General features: G+C 50.7%; 1 protein-coding gene across 4 annotated transcripts in view; it reads right to left on the minus strand.

Moving 5' to 3' along the window:
* The window catches only part of PODXL (podocalyxin like), a 43854-nt gene that overhangs the window by 4830 nt on the left and 16960 nt on the right, over positions 1-22064 (minus strand). For all 4 annotated transcript variants that reach the window (XM_064656586.1, XM_064656585.1, XM_064656584.1 and 1 more), the window contains exons 2-4: positions 8725-9591; positions 6431-6594; positions 5219-5302 (exon numbers count right to left, since the gene is read on the minus strand). In XM_064656586.1, coding sequence (XP_064512656.1) covers positions 5219-5302; positions 6431-6594; positions 8725-9591 — 1115 coding nt within the window. The remainder of the gene's footprint in view (positions 1-5218; positions 5303-6430; positions 6595-8724; positions 9592-22064) is intronic.

Genomic DNA, 22064 nt, shown 5'->3' on the forward strand with positions numbered 1-22064 from the left:
TGGCTGCTGCCGACCCTCCCAGGGAACAGGAAAAGTTTAAAAGTAGTTTCTTTACAAGAAGCCGAGCTCTTGGCCGCAGTTCCTCACCGGGGCCCTGCACCAGCCTTATCTGTGAGCCGCAGCCTTCGGCGTTACAGGAATAGCAGGTCCCTGAGGGAAGCAGGGCGGGGGGGCTGGGGAGGCTGAGGGGCCACAGTGGCAGCAGGGCAGGGCTGTGCAGCCCCACTGTTCCCCCACAGGCATCTTCAGCCTTTCTGCCACCTGCATTTCTACCATCTGTCCTCACCAACACGGGTCCCTGTCCTTAGAGCTTCCTGACTTCTCCATGGGGAAGAGCAAGAGACAGTGTTTTGCTTTTGGATAGAATTATGGGTCACTGAATGGTTTGGGTTGGAAGGGACTTTAAAAAATCATTTAGTTTCACGCCCTTGCTATGGGCAGGGATATTTTTTGCTAGACCAAGTGTCTCCAAGTCCCATCCAAACAGGCATTGAACACTTCCAGGGATGGAGCATCCACAGCTTCTCTGGGCAAGCAGGAGTGTCCCTGGGGGGAGTAGCCTGGTCAGCACTGGAGGAGTGGTAAAGGTGGAGCCCATGGTCCCTCTAAGATATTCCTGAGGCTTTCTGTATCTGCTCAGCGCTTTGTAGCAGCTGGGAGCTCACCAGAGACCATCACCCTCCTGCAGGCACAGATCACAAAGCGTGGATGTGGCACTAAAGGACATGGTTTAGTGGTGGATTTGACAGTGCTGGGTTAGTGGTTGGACTCAGTGATCTTGGAGGGCTTTTCCAGCCTTAATGGTTCTATGATTCCATGCACAGACCTGGCCTCCACAGGTCCTATATGGAACATGCTGCATATACAGCTCCTTTGTGCGCAGGTGCTCGTGCACAGGGTCTTGCCTGCAGAGTCCTGTGTGTAAAACTCCTCAATCCGTGCTGAAACAAGGTGGCTGGATGGGAAAGGCTCTGCTCCTGCCAGCTCCATTCCCCCCAAAACCTTCCCCTCCCTCTCCAACACCACCGGCAGCCGGCAGCATCCCGCCTGCTGCACCACAAGGATGGGAGCTGCCCGGCTGAGGAAGGCACCTAATCTCACCCCATCTTATCTAAATATTTGGGAAGCAGTCAGTGGAGACAGGATGCACTTGCCGGGGCGGAAGGCCGGCCCCGGGTACAGTGCGAGGGTGAGCTCAGCACTCGCTGTCCCCGGGAACCTCGCCTGTCCTTTCACTTCGCACCGGGAGAAACTTCCCTCGGGCCTCTCGAGAGTTGTACCATCCCGGGTGCGCTCCTGGGAAAAGAGCTGCATGGGAAACCTGCCCCCGGGGCAGCAAGAGGAGGTGGCATTCCCTAGAAAGCTGGTCCCCAACAGGACAGGGAGGAGGGGGCTGTGGCTTGGTCGTGGCGGTGGTTTTATCACGTCTGGACGCTGGGTGTTGCTCCTACGCCTGGAATGTCCTGAGGTTTATCAATCCCTGGCTGTGCAGCGCTTTCTGCTCGGCAGAGGCAGGGAAAGCCTCTGCTGCCTCCCTGCATCCTCCTTCCCCCGCAGCTCTGCTTTCCCCCAGCCCTTAATAACCCACTTCTCTCCCTACCACTCTGTGGGGGAAAAAAAAAAAAAGCTTTTAAAATGTTTTTTTCTTGGGTGGGAAAGGAAATTGGATGCGAGGCTAAAACACAACTGAGCACCAAAACCACTTCACTGCCGGCTGGTGAGCAGCGCCCAAACCCCTTCCGAGGCTGAACTGGAGGGACTGACCCTTTCCAGGCTTGGAGAGGGGCAGGGTAAGGCCGCTGAGCCGGCAGGGATGCCCTGGCAGCTCTCCCCTCCCCGCTCGCATTCCTTGGCCGGAGTTGAGAGGCGCTGCCGAGCAGCTCGGATCCGGTTCCCACACTGGCGGGGACCTAAAACCAACATCCCCGAATGAGGTAACAGCACTTGAGTCAACAAACCAGCCCCGCCAGCTGGACAGGGCGAGGGGGACCACGACCCTCCTCGGTCAGGGGGTCCCTCCACCTGCTCCGGGCAATGTCCTGCTGTGCCCAGACTGGTGGGTGTCACACAGAAATTCCCTCAGTAAAGGTCAGGTGTTCCTGCTGTTGCTTTTGCAACCCCCACTGCAGCAGGTTCTCCCAAGCATCCACCAACTCAGCTCCCTGGGCACATCCACAACCCGGTGGGGACACGATGGAGGAGGACCAGTGACTCCCTGGGAAGTGGCCACAGGGTCATGTGGCACAACCACAGCTCGGGCTGCACCAGCCACCTCTGACATCATCACCTCTTGCTTCACCTGACTCATTTTGGGGTTGGGATGAGGAGCAGAACACCCATCTGTACATCCACCCATCCGTACATCCATCTCTTCCAAGGAGGGAGTTACTTAAGCAGCCAACAAAAACCCAACTGAAAATACTTGACAGCCAGTTCTTGGGAAAAGGCATCCTGTGGAATGTGAAGCATCAAGCTAATAAGCCTTATTAAAAAAACCATTAAGATTCTGCTCTAATCGAAGGAAGGAGAAGGAGAGGGTGGGGGATACATGGACCAAACTGTTCAGGGCTGGTTCAAAGCATCACCTGAAGAGGAAGGATGCAGGGAACCAACCAGCCCATAAAATATATTCGATCCACAAAGTGGTACCAACTGTATATTTGGCTTTTGTTTATTATTTACAGTTTGAGTTCCTTTTTATTTTTAAATTTACTGGAGAAACTGAGGTGTGATGGGGCGAAACGTCCACAATTCCTGGGTTCAGTCCCAACTGTTTGTTGGGGTCTTTGCATCAATGTTGCTGCCCCACGAGCCCAGCCATGGGGTGAGTGGCTGCACAGTGCCTTCTCCCTTGCCACGTGTGATCTGGACACGTCCCCCACCACTGGTCCCCCACATTGCCCTCGATGCTCCCCTGGCTTCTTGTTGGATCTGAATTTTCAGCACAACGCCGCCCCAACTCTGGCTCAGGATTGGAGCCGTTTCTGGAGCCACTTCTCCTTATAGCACACACTTTCCTGTTTTCCCACGGGCTGTGAAACGCAAAGGATTTTTTCACTTTGCTGTCAGGATTTGGCTGGGGACATGTTTACCAGGGCCTACAAAGCAGGGAAGCTGCATAGTGCCATTTCTCTGTTATCTGCTCCGCTGAGGAGGCACAAAACCGGTCGCAATTTTCAGGAATCCAACGAGTGGAAGGTTGATGGGAGTTGTTTTGGCAGCCCAGGAGGGCGCTGCTGTGGGAGGATGCACCCTTGGAGCCTTTCTGTGGCTGTTTTGAGGCATAATTGGCATTTTGTACTAACAGTGATTCAGCTCATTATTAAGACCAGAGGAATCAAAGGGAAAGGGACGACAGACTCGCTGCTCACCAGCTCCAACACTCCATTGCCCGATGGAGTGGGCACAGAGGAGTGATGGATGAGGCCAAGCTGAGATGTTTGCCCACTCCCTAACTCACCAGTGCTTCCAAAAAACCTCCAGCAAAGCCATGGGAAGGACAGCGGCTCCATAGCTGTACCCACAAGGAAGAGGGAAGCATTAAACACCAGCACAGTCATAACTGATCTCAGGCTCCAAAACTGGGTTTTGTCAATCTCTTTAAATATTTTTTTTCTATATTCAGTATAAAATTTGGCAAGAAGCTTTCCCAGCATGAAACCTGCAGCCACGTCCAAACACTGCAGGGGGAAAGGGGTGGTCCCAGGAGAAACTGGGGCATCGTGGTAATAAGGTCCCCCCTTGGAGTCATCCTCAGTGTTGACAGCAACACTGAGAGCACCATCACTTCTCTGGGTGTGTGGGCAAGGAGCACTTTCAGCCAGCAGCAGCCCAAGTAAGAAGGTGATGACCATGAGATGGCAGCAGAAGCAGGTGCTTCCCCTCCTCCAGGAGCACCGTGGGTGCTGTCAGGAGGTCCAAGCCCTCTCCAGGGCTGCCAGGCAGGGCCACCACCAAGGCACAGGGAATTTCCAGAGCTGCTGTGGTCAGCAGGAATGACTGTGCTCGTCTCAGCCTGTGTCTCAAGGGGTTTTATGAACAGTGTGGCTTCACTTGGTGAAGAGAGTCATAGGACAAGGGGGAATTGTTTTAAATTAAAAGAGGAGAGATTTAGATTAGATGTTAGTAAGAAATTCTTGGCTGTGAGGTTGGTGAGGCCCTGGCACAGGTTGCCCAGAGAAGTTGTGGCTGCCCCATCCCTGGAAGAGTCCAAGCCCAAGCTGGACAGGGCTTGGAGCAACCCAAGCTAGTGGAAGGTGTCCCTGCCCATGGCACAGCCTGTGACCACATCCCTGAAATGCCAGTTTTCTGATGCTTAGACTGTCAGAAATCAGGGCATTATAATGCCAAAACCCACCCCTGAGCCCCACCCAACAGCTCGGGTGTGTCCTGTCAGGACCTCACCAGCCAAATGGCGTCTCTTCCCCTTTATCATCAGCCTAAAACTTCATCCTATTTAGAAGTTATCAGTATTTTGCATCTTCCCTAGTACAGGAGACTCACAGTTTCCACAAGAACCACTTTGAAGGTGAATATCCCTCAGGAACACCAGCAGACCCATCAAAAGGGGTCTTGGTGTGCAGACTTGTGTTGGGCTTGCCTGTCCCCAGCCTTGGCACTACATTTTGCTACTACCTGGTCTTGTACAGGGTCCAAAACAAATGAAATGGAGTTTTTTGCTCTCACTTTAGGGTTCTGTGAGAGCTGATACAGCATCAAGGAGCACAGTGAGTCCCAAACTCCAGGTTCCAGTGCTTCCCAGTTGCTCTACAGTCGGATGCTGCCCTAACCCAGTGTGAGGTTGCAAGGTCTCACCAACTACACAACAACTCTGGAGCAACACCACATTCCTTTCTTACGTTTTGGAACAAAATTTCTGCCCCTCAGTTAAGGCAAAAAGTTCTTCTGTCAGGATTTGTGCAGGGAAAGATTTACCCTTTAAAATTTCCCATTTAACTTTTTTGTAAGACCTCTGTGGCCTCAGTTTGTCCTTCAGCTTGAGGAAAACCACATGGGCCTCTTCTCCTCCTGCAACATCCCCCGCTGGCTGACACTGCTGAGCGTGGGTTTGCATTCACCACCTTACATTGGTCACATCTTATTTGGATGAAATTACTCTTATTTCTGAGCATTTTCTCACGTGCTCAGAGCAGCAGCTGATCTCCCCTCACAACTCAGCTGCTAATCCTCCATGGAAGTCCAAAAAGGTGGTACTTACACAGGTTTTGGCTTCTTTCAGATACATGGTGAGCCCGTTGTTTTGCACCTCTACAGGTGCACCTTTAGCATCTTTGCAGATGACCTGGAAAGACAGAAGAAAAGCAACTCTCAACGGCTGGGAAAGGTTGGAAGGACAGTTGGTCCCTGATTTAATTGCCCCAAGCCAGGAGATATCCCAGCAAAAGCTCTGCTCCATTTTATGGACACGAGACAGGCCCAGGAGCCCTTCACTCAGCCCTTTATATGTGGAAAGGGTTTTCACAGATGACTGACACAACTGTCCATGGAATGTTTGCTAATGCCCTTCCCAGACCAGGCCTAGGATTTGCAGTATGGGGTAAAGCAGGAATTGCATGGGGAGTAGGAAGATCCATGCCAGCAAACTGTGATGCAGCCCAGCCCCACAAAAGATGATCATCCAGAAACAGGATCTCCTTCCCAGCACTTTGGTTATCCTGAATTGTGTTTTGAGACCCCCCAAAGTTCCCAAACCACCTTCTGCTGGTATCATCCATGTGCTGTTTATGCTGAGTTGTGATCTTTGCCCTCTCATCAAGTCCAAATTCACACCAAGGCAGCTTCTGCTCTCCATAATGCTTCCCTCATTCCCAAATTTCACTCTTTCCCTGTTCAACACCCAGACCATAATCTCAGAATCATTGAATCATTTAGGTTGGAAAAGCCTTCTAAGATCATCCAGTCCAACCATTCCCCCAGCACTGCCAAGGCCACCACTAAACCATCTCCCCAAGTGCCACATCCCCAAGTGCTTTTAAATCCCTCCAGGGATGGGGACTCCACCACAGCCCTGGGCAGGGTGTTCCAAAGCCTGACCACCCTTTCAGAGAGAATTTTTTTACCCAATATCCAATCTAAACCTCCCCTTACACAACTTGAGGCCATTTCCTCTCATCCTGTCACTTATTACCAGCCCCCACATCACTAAAACCTCTTGTCAGGGAGTTGTAGAGAGCAAGAAGGTGCCCCCTGAGCCTTCTTTTCTCCAGGCTGAGCCCCCCCAGCTCCCTCAGCTGCTCCTCATCAGACTTGTACTCCAGACCCTTCCCCAGCTCCTTTCCCTTCTCTGGACATGCTCCCCTTCACCTCCATCCTCTGTGTCTCTTCACTGGAAAGCTACAGGAGAAAGGGATGGGACTAAATGACCTTTACAGGTACTCCAGAGTGCCCACCTTCCCACAGGTGTCATTACCTCATTTTGGAAAGAAGTGTTCAGGTGCTGGTGGCCAGGACTGCTGGGCACTGTGTGGTCCCCTGGGGCTGGGGGGGATGGCTGGGCACTGTCAGGGCCCCGGGAGGCACTGGTGGGTTTGGCTGATGTAGGTCCAACATCGTGGCTTCTCTGGTCTGAGTCCTCTACATGCACCAAAAAAAAAACAAGCAGGGAGACACTGTTACAGTACAGAGGATACAGCTGACACAGCTCTGTTAGGGATCAGCTGAAAATAAGCTTTCAGCTCTAGCCCTGCCTTGAGGATCATTGTGTCAAAGCTTGGAGAGGCTTTGGGTTACTCCTTTTAATTTATTTATATTTTTTTAGATTAACTTCGATATGGAAAGAATATAATTCCTGATTTTACTTTCTGCTGCTGAAACCCATCAGAGCGTTCTGGAGAGCTGAACCCAAAGGCTGTGATGGCTGTGTGTGGGTAGCTGGGTAATCCCCTAAAAAATAAGTATGGGATGACATTCATTTCACTTGATCTGGGGTGTCTTCTGTGAAGGTTTCCTCAACAGAGGCAGACCTAGCTACCCAAAATCTCCCAACCACCTCCATTAGGAGGGGATGAAGTGCCACAGCCTCTGTTGGCTGCACCTCCATGGAAGAAGTCCAGGGAGACATGTTTAGAAGTAGTGCCTGGTGCTAAGTGAGACAGCCTGGGGTGTCCTGCCTGCCTGTTACTCCAGAAGGGCACAAGCCCCATGTCTACCACCCTCATGCAGGTGTCTCAGATCTGAGGGACCTCAGAAGATTTTGTAAAGGTCTGGAGCATCTTAGAATTATGTGTGCAATGGGAGCAGTGCAAGGAGCATAGCAGCCTCCTGCCTCCCCTGTTCCCTTTGAAGACATGGATCTTCATCCCTGGGTTCCTAATTGAGCCTTAGATGATGACAAAGAGAAATAAAATGCCACAGGATGTTCACAGCCTGTTTGCTTTTGGGACTCCTGCCTCTTCCACAGAAAAGATGAGGGATATTTCTCTCCCAGACACATTCTGAAGGCTCCAGGAGAGAATTAATTCCAAAGCCATCTGTTTCTCTTACATTCCCTCACCTAGTTATTAAATATAAAGGGTTTTTTAGACCTCTTCAGGCTTAATGCCTGAGGTCAAATTTGAATTAACATGTTTTCATATATCATCCTTTAATGAAGAGCAGTCCTGTGGAGCAGGAGGGGAATGAAACATTCTTCATGGTGATACTCATTTCACCTCCTTATGGCTGCTAAAATGCTCAAAACATGACTTAGGCAAATCCAGTGAAGATGGTCTTGGATTAAGACCTTGGCCCATTCAGTGATGCCAACAGCTGAAGGGGATGGAGATGGTTTTACAGTGGCTTCTTTATTCCAGGTAACTGGAAATTGGTTCAAGAATGACACTCTCCAGGGGAAAATGATGAAGGGCTTCAGTGTCATCATAGCTTTTATTCAGAGCCAAATGGGAGCTGAACCCACAATCCCAGCCAAATCTGGAAGGCTCCATGGAGCTCTCACACTCCCACAGGGTGACTCCTTCCCTGGGAATGCTACCAGAGAAAATGCCAAGGGGGACACTAAACTGTGCCCCAGCAAGGCATTTGTAACTAACATGACTCTGTAAAGCTCCAGAGATCTAGATAAAACATATTAATGGTGTTCAGCAAGATCCTGAACACCACATGGACACTCCTAATGCTGCTTAGACAGAAGTCAGCAGCCAAACCCCTCCCGCAGCAGTGAAGAATGTCCTCCCCAAGTGCTCAGACTCTTTTAGAGGTTGCAGACTCAGAGTTTAGCCACAAAATCTCCTTAGTCATCTAAAGCTCATTTGCTGTGCATGCCCAGACAGCCTTCACTAAGCTGTCAGCTGTACTAGGGATCTCCTACACTCAACATTCCGGGTGCTGTCAGACTGTTTCACCAGCTCTGCAGCGTCGGTCCCCACCCCTGAACCCATCGCTGCTGGCCCCCGTCTGCTGTCACTGGAGATCGAGTCACTGCAGTTGATGGTGCCCTGGGCACTGTTTAGTCCATCCAAAAGCCACTGTCAATGCTTTGCCAGTTGATTCTTGCCTTGAGTTTCACTGACTGCACTGACTCGACCTCCGCCGACGGCAACAGGGACCTAAATGCAAGGATGTCACAGAGACAACTAGGCTGGGAAGTCCTAAAATGACACGAGGTGATGACACCCCGTAATGACAGGAGGTATTCAGGGTAGACAAAGGGAAAGACCACAAAAGGGCCTCCCAGCACAAGAAATCAAGGTTCTCATCTTCCAGTACCTGCTCCAGGAGTCAGTGTGGTGGCTGCCTCTGGGCTCTTGTGGATGCTGCCAGGTGGTGAAGTTGGAGATGTTTTACTGGTGGGGAGGGGCAGAGATCCACTTAAAGAGGTAACAGAAGGGTTGGTGCTTCCAGGTCTGGTGGAAGAGGCAAGGTCCTGGGCTGGAGAACTGGAAGAAGAATGAGGCTGCTTGGTGACATGTGTAGAAAAAGGGGCATGGTCCTTGGGGCCAAGGGCAGAACTGCTGCTCAGGACTCCGGTGCTCTCAGTGGTACTGGCCAAATGATCCGGAGGCTGGCCTCCCTGAGCATCTGACCTGGATGTGGCAGCAGCCCCTAAACCTCCTTGGGTGGCTGGAGGGCTGCTCACATGAGTGAGGACAGGGTTTGCAGTGGTGGTGGTCCCCAAGCTTCCCGAACTGCCCGTAGGACTGGTCTGCTGCTCGGCAGCAGCGGGGGCTGCAGCAGGGCTGGCTGTGGATGCTCCAGAGCTGGCTGCAGAGCCGGCCTGCTGGGAGCTGGGGGCTGATGTGGTGGGGGCAGGTGTTGGGTTTCCCTGTTTGGCGGTGGTGGTGGCCCCTTGCACTGTGGTAGGTGATGATGCAGGGGTGGATGGGGTGGTTCTCGGAGTGCTTGCAGTGGTGGTGCCTTGAGCAGCGGTGGGTGATGTGGCAGAGGGTGCAGGGGTTTCTGGCTTGGCTGTTGTGGTGGTCGTTTGAACTGTGGTAGGTGACTTAGGCTCGGGTGGTGTGTCTCCTGCACTGCTTGTAGGGGTGGTCACTTGTGCCTTGCTGGTGCCTGTGGTCGTGGTGATGGTGTCACTTCCGTCTGGACCTGCAGGAGCTGGATCATCCTCACAGCTGGCACCTGCGGAAAAGTAAAAATGCCAAGATAAACCGTGAACTAAGGAAGCTGCCCTTGGTTTCCACCCAGAACAGGTATTTGTAGAAATAAACGCTGCCCATAAACCCTGAGTCATTCACTCGGGGCTTGCCTCGTGCTCTCTGAACTCATATCAAATTCCACATTCTGGTATCACTGTGAGGAGGAGACCCGAGGAACCTCCATGACAAACGTGGTCAAACTCACAGGACTTCAAAGTGTGAGCAGGACAAGACCTGCTGGTTCCCAGAAGGCAGGTCCCTCTCACATGGCAGGTCCACCAGCTTCTATGCAAAGCCCTGCAAGTGATTCCCAAAATGAAGCAGATCCAGCCCTTACAAGAGGCCAGCAAGGGATGTGCCGAGTGTGTTTGTCCAGCCCTGTTATGAGGGTCTCTTACATCCCTGAAGCGATGATGATAAATTAGGTGACACTTAGAATCAAAGAATCATTAAGGTTGGAAAAAACCTCCAAGATCATCGAGTCCAAACAACTACCTCCCATTTTCCTACATAAGGAGGTCTATGGTTGGTTTCTGAAGAATACTTTAAGTTCTTAGATGATGAAGCTGTTTCTCAGTGAGGGATTCAGCTGAAGGACAGCTTTCCTGACAAGAGAGAACCCTCTGACAGCAGAGAGCTCTGCAACATCCCACAGCTCTAAAAGGTGGTACTTTCACTGCTAGACCAATATAAAACCTTGGGTCTATTTTTCTGCTTGTAATCACTGCAGGAGCTCCATCAACTGCTGCAGAGGTAATTTCTCCACGTGGTAACCACCAGCTCTGGGCTCTTGCTCAAATTCACCCCAGGAAAGGTTTGACCAATATTTCACCTTTCAGGAACCGCAGGCTGCACTGAGCCACTTTATCCATGGATCTGTCCGGAGTCAAGGCAACAACCTGATTTTGAGGGGGGGGTGTCTTCCATTTGGTGACTGTACAGAAGAATGCTATTTTTTTCCTTCATGAAGCATCTGTACATTATTTCCAACCCTCCCAAACAGGAGACACACTTCCAAGATCTGATTTGCAGCCTAATGCTGCTCTCCAGAGATCTGCTTCGTTCCTCCGTGCCGGCACAACAGCAAAGGATTTGCTCTCACAGAACCTGCCCATTAGCACTGGTTGTGTGTCAGGGGCCTGATGAAAGCTCAAGTTTCTGATGGGAAAACTTAACCCCACCATGTCAGGACCTGGCGTGGTGGAGTTATGTTTGAGAAGGACTCGAGGAGTGGGATTTGGAGTGGGGAGGCTGCAACAGATTTGAGGTCCCGTGGAATGGAAAGGAGAGGGTCAGAGAGGGTCAGAGAGGGTTGGAGAGGGTCGGAGAGGAGAGGAGAGGAGATTTCAGTTGGAAGGGACCTGTAATGATCTGCTAATACAACTACCTGACCATTTCAGGAGAATCATAGAATGGTTTGGGTTGAGAGTGACCTTAAAGATTATACAGTTTCAATCTCCTGTTGTGGCAAGGACACCTTCCACTATCTCAGGTTGCTCCAAGACCCATCCAACCTGGCTTTGAACACTTACAGGGATGGGACAGCCACAGCTTCTCTGGGCAACCTGTGCCAGGGCCTCACCACCCTCACAGGGAAGAATTTCTTTCTAATACCTCATCTAATCCTGTTCTCTGTCATTTTAAAGCCATCCCCCCTTGTCCTGTCACTCCATAAAAGTGCAGACCTCCTCCTGAAATACTGTTCCTACTCTTGTTTCCCCATCAGCCTCTGGGAGCAGCCATTCCCATTCCTGGAAACACCATTAAGATGTGAATTTAACTGAAACTAGCAGCATGAATTATTTTAGGAAACACTTGGCTTGTGAGAGAACATTTCCATCATATCTGCAGGAAAAGAGCTTTTGTGGAGATAAGTCATATTTCCTATAGGCTGACTGCTGTCTGCAGGAGAAGGAAAGGTAAGGAAGCAAAACACCGTCACAGGGATCTGGCAGATAAACCCCAAGTGCCAAAGACAGGAGGGAGTTTTGATCTACCCACCTCCTCAGTTTTATTATCAACCTGTGTGCCTTGAATCTGAATCCTCAGTGATGGCTGCACCATCACTAGAGAGAGACCAGGCATCCAGTGAGCCACAAAATGGGTCTGTCCCATAAATAGGGTGTAAAACTTTGTTGACAACAAAAGAGGTAAAGCAAAAATATCCCCTAAACGTAGAAACAATACATAAAAGAGATGTAAATAAAGAAAGGGTTGGAAGCAAAGGGGAAATCACCCACTGCTCTCGCTTCCTCTTCGTGCCCCAGCCCCATCCCAGAGAGGCAGAAAGCACAGGCACCAAAGAGAAGTCAGAAAGACAATTCCATTCAACCCTGTCCACAAGAGAAGGGGCTGTGCTTTGGCTCTGGGCCAGGCCCAGTGGCCAGCTGGGACCTGGTGGTCCAAGAAAACAGGATCCCTGCCCCAGCACTTCCCCGCCTCGACCTGGGGAGCTGCAGATAGTTTTTTACCACTTTAAACTGGAAATGGAGGCAAAAGCCCAAAGCAAAGGATGCAGGAATCTGGTGGGATCCTCCAGGCTTGCCCTGGCTGGTGTGCTAGCTGGGCTTCTTTTGAGGTGCACAGGGTGACACTGCCCCAAAAAAATAACTGGGAGAAGAACCAAGACTCAAGTTGATGCCCACAAAACTTACTGGTGTTTTATCTTTCTGCATCCACTCCTGGTTTTCCTCTTTGCTAAGGTCAAGAGATGTTAAAAGACCAATTTATTCTTCTTCGTTAAGCCAGGACCAGTGATTTAAGTGGGATTTAAGCAACTTGAGGAGTTAGCACACTCCTACTTGGAAGTGGTGAGCAACCATGGAGGGGGATGGATGGATGGATGGATGGAGGGATTGAGGGATGGATGGATGGATGGATGGATGGACTCAATGGGTGCCAACCACATGGGCAAGTAGGACACTATACATCCTACTACATGGCCCTGGCTAAACTCGGGCAATGCTTAGTGTCACAGAGGTAGAAATCACTCTCCTCTGGTGGGTAATGACCTGCATCTCTTTGGTAAGTGGCCATACAGACCTGCTCCTGCTCTATCAGGCTGGATGGGACCACTGGAAATGGTCCCACCGGACCTCCCAATGGTCCATTGGGATGGACCTCCCATCCCAAACTTGATCTGAGGGTGATGTTTCTTTAATAACCTCCACCCCAGCTCAGCTGGGCTGCTACCAAATTCTCCCTTTCCCCCTTTTTTCCTCCACAGATTGCTTGTCTCAAAGCAGACTGTTTTAAAGAATGACTGTTGCTGGCTGAAATGCAGCAGCTGTGGTGAACAGCAGCCATAGGAAGAAGAAATCCAGGCAGGTTGCAAACTTGACACTCCAAGAAAATGTGCAGCACTGTGGCCTGGACTCACAACAAGCCAACGGCGAGATTTTGGCTATGAGTTGGTAAAATCCTCCTTCCACAGAGGACCAACACCTGTATCCATCCCCACACCTGTGCTGCAGGTTTTTGGGCACCTTTCTCTCAGCCAAATTTACCTTTTCTCTGCATCTGCATTAGATTAATCTGTTTTCTCACTGCTGCTCAAGGAGTCAAGTGCTGCTGCAGTCACGGGGCTCAATACCCTTCTGCAGTTTTATTGCTCTGAGCTCAACATTAGGTGTTTGCCCAGGGACTCTCTCACTGCAGCACTGGAGAAAAATGTATTTTACTTAGAAAAATTGCATGGTTTTGGTGTCTTGCAGGTTCACCACCTGCAGAAGGCCTAGCTTAGGCAAAATGATTGCAAACGTAAATCCAAAGCAGAAACAAATACAGAACAAGCAGTGAGAGCACAAGAATCCCAGGAGTCACTGTTTTCCCTCATGTACTGTATCCCTTTAAATGCCAGAGAATGATGTTTTTATCTTTTCCTCCTTCACTGGCCACCTGTGCCAAATTTTGCCAGTGGACCCAGGGGTAATAACTGGTAACAAGCCCCTGTTTGCCTGGGCTGGTGGCCAGTATTGCCTGACAAATGTGCTCAACAGAGGAATCAAAAAGGATCTGGTTGAAGGAGGAGAAAAGCCCTGTGACCACAGACTGGTGGTAAGAACAACCAGACAGGACAGGATTATGTTCAGTGCCCGTTCAGCATGAAAATCACTCACAAAAGATACAGTAAGTCTTTTTGCAGGAAACAAAGTGACCCCTTCACGGAGATAAAAGGATTTAACACATACCATGAGAGAGGAGATCCTCCAAGTTATCACTCCCTGCACCCAGAGGAGATCCTTTCCAAAAGAAAGTTCACTTGAATTTCAGCCAGGGTCCCTCACCCTGTTTTCCAAAAGGCAGAAAAAAAATACTACCTGCCCCTGACCTTCCTGGCTGCATTTTGGCACGACAAGGCCACTTCTTTGATTTCACTTTTTGGACCGTCACCAACTCGTCATTTGGGGGAAAATGAGAGGAATAGAGCATATACCAGGGTATTTTGAGAGCACTGGTTGCAGTGAGTCTGAAGCTTTGGTCTGCACTTCTTCTCTCACGTGGGCCACTCAGAAAACCCAAACCTTCTGTGCTGGGAGTGGGGCAGACCCACAGGAGGAGAGGGTGAGCCCTCCACACGCGCATCCGTGAGCACGGCGGCCAAACAGCCCAGAGGAAATGAGTCCCCTGCATAAACATGATTTCATGTCCGGTTATGTGCATCCCATGACTGTGCCTGGGATATGGTGTGGCTGTGATGGGGACAGCCCCAGAGGGGAGAGAACTTTCCCTTATTGCTAATTATCCAGATGGGTTGTTTGGCCCGCAGTGAGCAGCGTTTGGGAGGCTGGAAGTGCCACCGTGGGTGCTCCTGGATGGGGCTGGTGTGGGAGTTCTCTGGTCAGGAGCTGATGGGATTTGAAGAGCCACCCCAAATGTAAAAGGAAAGATGTGCTGGTCTGTGCCAACACAGCTCCTTGCAACAGCAGTTACAGGCAGAATTTTGAGCTGCTGTGCACCACCACTGATCACAGAATCATAGACTGGTTTGGGTTAGAAGGCATCTTAAAGATCATCCACTTCCAATCTCCTGCCATGGGCAAGGACACCTCACACTATCCCAGGTTGCTCCAAGCCCCATCCAACCTGGCCTTGGACACTTCCAGGGATCCAGGGGCAGCCACAGCTTCTCTGGGCAACCTGTGCCAGGGCTTCCCCACCTCACAGGGAAGAATTTCTTCCTAATATTTAATCTAAAGCTTCTCTCTTTCAGTTAAACCGTGCTCTGGTTGTAACCTCGGTGCAGTGGGTACGTGGTGTTTTGCAGGCTGGGGAAGGTGCTCGGGGGAGAAGCTTGTTTGGAAAGGTCATGGCTTGGAGCACAGAAAGAGAATCAAATCAGTGCAAAACACAAAGTGAAAGGACACGTCCTGTCCATCCTCCCATCAGCCCACCCGAAGCCAGCGATTAATTCCCTCTCCACGCAGCTCCTCTGATTAATTCCCTGCCCAACAGCTTCCCGCTTCCTATTTTGGTAACGCCTCCCCCGGCTCTCCCCCCCCTCCCCCATCCGCCTTGTTGCAACAGCTCAGATATTGGCTGAAATTCTATTAATAGTGAGAAAAGGAAACTCAAAAGAATAACTTAGGAAACGGTGGGTGACACACCCCACTCCGGCGGGCTGAGCCCGGCTCAGAGCCTTACGCCAGCCGGCTCCTGCTCCTCCCAAGGCGGGATGAGAAAGCCAAGGAGCCTGAGCAACCCGGGGAAGGGGAAGGGATGTGAGCCAGGCCCGAGGAAGTTCCTATTTTCCTCCCCCTTTTTTGCAGCCTTTCCTGATTGAACAGGGGCAACGGGTTGAGTTCATCAAAGGGAAAGTGGGGGCTGAGGCTCCAGGGATGGCCTTTCCTAGGGAAGAGCGTGTGCCAAAGCCAGTGAGGAGGCTCCTGGACTTGTCTTTGCATCACAAGAAGCTCCTGGGCAAAAGGAGTGTTTTAATGCAGCCGTGTCTGAGGTGGAGCAGGGACCAGTCGCTGCAGAGGACAGGAAATTTGTCACCTCCTTTTGAAACTGTGAGAGCGATCAGATTGGCAGAATATCACAGAGCAGTGTTATTTATCCTGGAATTAAGCTGGGCTACCAGAGCAAATACCTCACAAGGCTTTTAATTTTGCCTGTGCAGAGGGCTCTCTCCCTTCCATCAGCTCAGGGATAGGTGGGATCCAAACAGCACTGTCCTCCTGAGCTGCCTGCTGGGATTTTGGTGAGGGAGGTGGTATGAGGATGCTGTCAGTGTACACAGCACCTTTCACCCTTGAAAAATGGCACTCTCCACCTCATAAGATGCACTTCCAAACCAGCATCACCCAACCCCTTTCCTGCCAGGCTCACCATCAGCATTATAAAACAGTTTCACCCAGGCCAAAGACCAACTTGGCTTCCTGGGTTAGGGAATGGGGAATGGGGAAAGGTCCAACAGCAGCTGCCAGAGCATTAGACTCTAATCCAATTATCCAGGGCAGGGATGTCTATCCTATCCAAAACCCAGCCAGAATAAGAACTGCTGCAAAACAGCTTAGATAGAATTGCTCTGCAAAATATTAAAGATGAGACCTAATTAGTGCTGCAGTAACACTTGGGAAGGGGCTGCACTAAAAGCACTGTGGGCAGCAGGTCAAGAGAGGGGATTCTGCCCCTTTATGCTGCTCTGGTGGGACCCCACCTGCAGAACTGCCTCCAGTTCTGGGGTCCTCAACATCAGAAGGATGTGGAGCTGCCGGAGCAAGTCCAGAGGATGCTCAGAGATACTCTGGAGCCAGGCTGGGAGAGCTGGGGGTGTTCATCTGGAGAAAAGAAGGCTCCAGGGAGAGCTGAGAGCCCCTTCCAGTGCCTAAGGGGGCTCCAGGAGAGCTGGAGAGGGACTTCGGACAAGAGTCTGGAGGAACAGGACACAGGGAATGGCTTCCCAGTGCCAGAGGGCAGGGTTAGATGGGATATTGGGAAGAAATTCCTTACTGTGAGGATGGTGAGGCCCTGGCACAGGTTGCCCAGAGAAGCTGGGTCTGCCTCATCCCTGGACATGTTCAAGGCCAGGTTGGATGGGGCTTGGAGCACTTGGTGCTAGTGGAAGGTGTCTCTGCCCACGGGATGATCTCTAGGTCCCTTCCAACCCAAACCATTCTATGGTTCTAAAACGAGGATGCCTGGACTCTGATTTAAAGCCATTGGGTTTGTTTTCAGTAGGGAACCTTCTTTACCCCTCTGTGAAAAGACTCTGTTGAAAAGACTCTTCAAATTGCTGCTGTTTAGATCTTGCAGGCAAGTGACAGAGAGCTCAAGGCAATAATGCTGACAATTGCCCTTTTCTCTGCTGTCAAATGAAAGGAACCTGCCCCACAGCCTCTGTTCTGGAAGACTTTCCCAACAAACCCTTACTGGCTGGACATGGAGGTGGGCAAAGTGGATGTGCTTCAAGCCCCAAGCAATTTTGCTTCATCTCCAGATGGAGAGGAGCATCCAGGGCTTTTTCCTCTACTGCCAGCCTGGAGATACCCCTTGGCTGGATATTTAGGGCATGTCCCCACAGTATTTCAGCATCATCCTGAGGACTCTTACCAGTCTGCAGGATTTTGCAGTCAGTCACATCCCTACAGTAGCCAAAAGCCATTTGGCTTCCAGAACTGGGAAAAATTTAAGTTGTCCCTATTTCTACCAAGTAGAGGTAACCCTGAAGCCCAGGAAGCAGGACTTGAACCAAACCTCACACAAGCTTTGGCTGCTCTGTCTCTCCTGTTAGATCTGCCTGACTTTATTTAATTCACACAGTAGCCTTTAAACCTCTTTGGTTTCAACCAAAAAACCCATCCACAGCCTGATACACTTTTCCTGCCAGGACTGCCACATATGTCCCCAGAATCCAGGTTCTGATGAACCGGCATTTTCTGATGAGAAACCTGCTTCATTAACAAATTCCCCATCAGCTCTTTCTGCAAGTATTTGAGCCAGCTCAGCTTGTCTGCTGTTTCATTTGGAAGGATGACAAATATTAAAAATAATCATCCCAAGGCACATCTCCCCACACTCCTCTTCCCCTGCAGCCCTGACACATCTCCTCCTTGATCCCTTGGTGCCTCTGAACACCACATCTGGGGAGGCAGAAATGGGTTTGTTTGCTGCACTAATTAATGACCACACAGTGGGTTTGAGGGAGCAGGAGTATCTCAGTGTTCCTCACTCCCACCCTCTTGAAAACTTTGTTGAATTGTCTTCCATGCCATGCTTGGAACTGCCATGTCTTCCATGCCATGCTCTCCTGAATTTCCCCTCAAAGATTGTTTTTACCAGAAATTTGTGACGAGAGACACGTTTCACCCAAATCGCAGAATCACAGAAGATGCTGAGTTGGAAGGGACCCACAAGGATCTTCAAGTCTAATCCCAGGCCGTGCTCCATCCCATGGCCAGCCCCAGCCAGAGGTGAGGAATGCCAGCAGTGGGAGGAAGCACCAGTCCAGCCTCTCTTAAGGATAAACATAGGACATCCTATTTGGGATTGTGTCTCCACGATTCTTCTCATGGAAAATCTGTAGCTGTCTAAGAAGTGAAGGGAAAGATGAAAAAATAATCAAAAGGAGACAGGAAGACCACTGTGGAAAATGAAAGCTCTGAAATCCTTCACAAGAGGTTGCCAGGGAGGCAAACAAACACAAACACACGCGCGCCCCTCTGTCCACGCCACCCCCAGACATTTTTGATCACCGAGCCTGGAAACATCCTATTTCCACCAGGAGCTGATGGGATTTTTAAGGGGCTTGGCTCCAGTCCTGCACCTTTCCCAGGCTGCAAAATGAACTGGGGGCTCTGCAGCCTGAACAGAAACACCTCATCGTGGAGGAAATGGTGGCGGAGCCGCTGGAGCGGAAACGTGGGGAGCACGAGCCAAAAAAAGCCTCACATCCCTGCCTGACCAGACCCTCAAAGCACAGAATGTGGCCACGCTCCTGTCCTTCTCCTGAGTCCTTTATGCCATTAGAGTGGAGTTATCCTGTGATGACCTTGCTGCTTTGAAGCAGGATTTGTGGCAGTGATTGAGCATCAATCACCCATCAGCTGAAGGACACCATGTCTGGTACATTCAGCCCCAAGACCCCTCTTTTCCTGCAAAAGTCACCCAGGACTTTGGAAGAAACTCAGCATTTACACTGAATAATGGGCCAGAAAAGTCTTTCTGCAGCAAGGTAAAGCCCAGGTACCTCTGTCTCAAAAGAGAATCAACACAACACTGAAATCCGCAGAAATTCTTAAGACCACATGACTTGATTATACACTGAATATCCGGGGGTTTTCTTGCATAACTTCAATGTTGTAAGTCTTTAGGATGCTCTTTCAGGCTTTTGTCAAGTAAACACAAATGCTAAAAAAACCTTTTTAAAACCAAAAAGTAAATAGATGAAAAGTCTAGATTTGTGTGAATTTAGAGAGGAATCTCAGGTCCATAAGAAGGATGGAGAGAAGATTAAAGCTACCAGATTGACAATTCCACTTTGGCTCCATGAGGAGACCACCCAGCTTCCCTCACCACCTCACTCTGAACCCCAGGGAGGTTCAGAGAGGTGTGGAAGAGGTTCAGAGGGTTGAGGGAGCTTCACCATCTTTCTTCAGGTTTGAAGGAGTTCACCACCTCTCTCCAAAGTTGAAGGCTGGGCCATGAACTGACTCCAGCACTAAGGAGCTGTGAAACTGTTGGCAGGGTGGTGGGAAGGAGAGCTCTGGAGAAGCCAACACTAAATGCTCCTTGGTCAAAGCATCTGCTTTGCTCTTGAGGGCTGAGCTGTCACATCTCAGCAGCCCTTCCTGGGGACCTGACCTCCTTTCTCCAGCCCCGCCGCGGAGCTGCTGCTCACCAGTGGAGATGTTTGGGGACGCAGATTTATTCATTAAGACATAGCAAAAGTTCCTCCCCATGCTTCCCACCCCAGAAAGATGAATCCTCCCTGGCTGGCTTTTCCTGGAGGACTTCGCTCCAGACAACTTGAGGAGGAGGGAGGACGTGAGCCCGCGAGACAGGAACTGATCTTTATTCAGCCTGATGGGTTGTCTACACCGAGGTACTCAGAAAAATTAATCTAAAATTAAAAGGAGGTATGATTTCAGAGTGGATTAGTCAAAGTGCACACAACCCACCAGGTGGCCACTCTTGTTTCAGCTTCGAATCACTCTTTATTTAATTTAGCCAAAATGAAGTAGGTTAAATCAAATTAAAGTCTCCTCAGCTCTGAAAGCTGACGAGAGGGAACTGATGAAGTTTAAGGAAGTTAATTCAGGAGAAATCTGGTGATGGTCCCTGCAGAAAAAAGCTCCCAGATGTTGCACTGACCAAACATCAGGGACGGGGCACACTTGCCTCCCTGGCTGAGGTTGGCCTTTTGTGATTCCTGGGCATGGAAAGCTCTGATTGATGCCAGAAAAAAGCCATCCCGTCCAAACCTCCTGCAACAAGCAGGGAAATCTTGAACCAGACCAGGTTGCTCAGAACCTTATCCAACCTGGCCTTGAATGTTTCCAGGGATGGGACATCTATCAACTCCCTGGGCAAACTGTGCCACTATCTTACCATCCTTACAATAAAAAATATCTCCCTTATATCTAATCTAAATTGATTAGACAATCAATTTGTTCAGTTTGAAACCATCGCCCCTCATCCTATCACAACAGACCCTGTAAAAGAGTTTGTCCCCATCTTTCTTACAAGCCCTCTGAAGGGACACAATAAGGTCTCCCTGGAGCTCAGTTTTACTCAGTTTTTGTCGTGGAGGAAAACAGGACATTAAGGAGAGAGTGGACAGAGCACTGTCCCCACAGGACTGGGGAGTGGATGCACAGGGCAGTGGGATCACCCACTGTCTTCTAGGACAGGATGGGCAGGAGGACAGAGGGGCAAGGTGGGCTCACCATCCCAGTCCTGCTGAGGGGCACGGGGACACGAAATCCATCGCCTTGCTCTCCTCTCCAGCTGGCTGGGTTCGTATTTGGGTTCACACTGAGCCACGCAGGGATGGAGCTGGCCCTGAGCTACTCATCCTGCCAGCTGAAGCCCTGCCAGCTGGCGGGCACCGGGGAGGAGTTGTCACATCTCATGTCACTCCAGTTGGGCGCCGAGCATCGGTGATGTGTCTAGACTTTATCCATGGGGGATGAGGGCCACAGGGCTCTTGCAGAGCAGAGCTCCCGTGGAGAGGTTTTGCAGCCAAAAAGCCCCCACTTTTCATGAGTATCCCACTAATCTGGCAGTGAGGAAGAGGAGCGGAGGGAACATGCCCTGTCTTGTGGTGGGGTCACTTCTTAAAGGAAAAGGATTAACCCCAAAACCAAATAGGGGCTATTGGTTTCCCTGGGATCTCACAGCCCAGCAAAGCCAGACCACAGAGGGGCATTAAAGCTGGCATTAGCAGCAGGGATCTCATGCCCAAACTTGTGCCATCAATACAGATGATTCCACCCTCAGCTGGAGGCTGACACTTGTTGCAGGCCCAGCATGGAGCAGGTCCAACCTGCAGCCCTGAAGGTCAGAAATGAAGAGGAGATACTCCAAACCCAAAGGAATAAGGAGACCTCAGCCTGGTCACAGGCAGCTTCAGTACAAGGGGAAAAAAAACTGGAGCTGGGTGACTGGGAGGTCAGTTTGTGCTGGCACAGCACCACTGTGGTGCTGCAACACAGTGTCCCCTGCTCCTTGCACCTCCCTTTCCTCTCCACCTCTCCCGAAGATTTACAGCAGGAATCGCCCTCGCTCAGCAGCCTCTGCCTGCTCCTGCCACCGAGGTTTTTGGTGAGGAGGTGGCCAGACCCCCAGGGCCAGGCTTGGGCAGGACTCAGAGGTTGCTCGCCCACCTCGAGGGCAGAAAGGACCAGCGGAAAAGAGATGGTGGGGACACGATAAGACCCAAAGCCTCACCCTCCTTTGTGCTCCCAGCACCCTTGGTGAGTCACAGGTCGGCCCAAATTTACGCCCTCCAGCAGCAACTTTATTTTTGACCTTTTTTGGGGTCGTGAGTCATGTTGCTTCCCCCAGCCCATCTCACACGTCACCCACCACCAAGCCAGGATGGACCCAAAGGCGATAAGCTGAAATATCTTGGATGATCCTTATAAGTCCCTTCCAGCTTGAGACATTCTATGATTCTGTGATTTTTGGTCTATCGAGACTCAAAGGCGCCGTGATGTGACGGGGTGAAAGACATGACTGATGCCAAGTGACGTAGGAGCCACATCCAACAGGCACTGGTGACCTCCTCAAGCATCCCAACCTCTCTAAGTAAACTTTTGGGTGATTCCTAGCTAAATACTCCCCCCCCAGTGAGAATTTGCTGGTCGTTCAGGCCGTGCTGGGGACAGGTTCGTCTGTGGGCGCATCTGGGACACCTGCAAACCTTCACTGACACACAAGCTGCCACCACTCCCCCTCACTCCATGTTTCTGCAGAAGATGGATGTCAGGATCTGTCCCCCCACCACGACCA

This window comes from Pseudopipra pipra, chromosome 5, assembly GCF_036250125.1.
Source record: "Pseudopipra pipra isolate bDixPip1 chromosome 5, bDixPip1.hap1, whole genome shotgun sequence".
Classification (NCBI taxonomy): domain Eukaryota; kingdom Metazoa; phylum Chordata; class Aves; order Passeriformes; family Pipridae; genus Pseudopipra; species Pseudopipra pipra.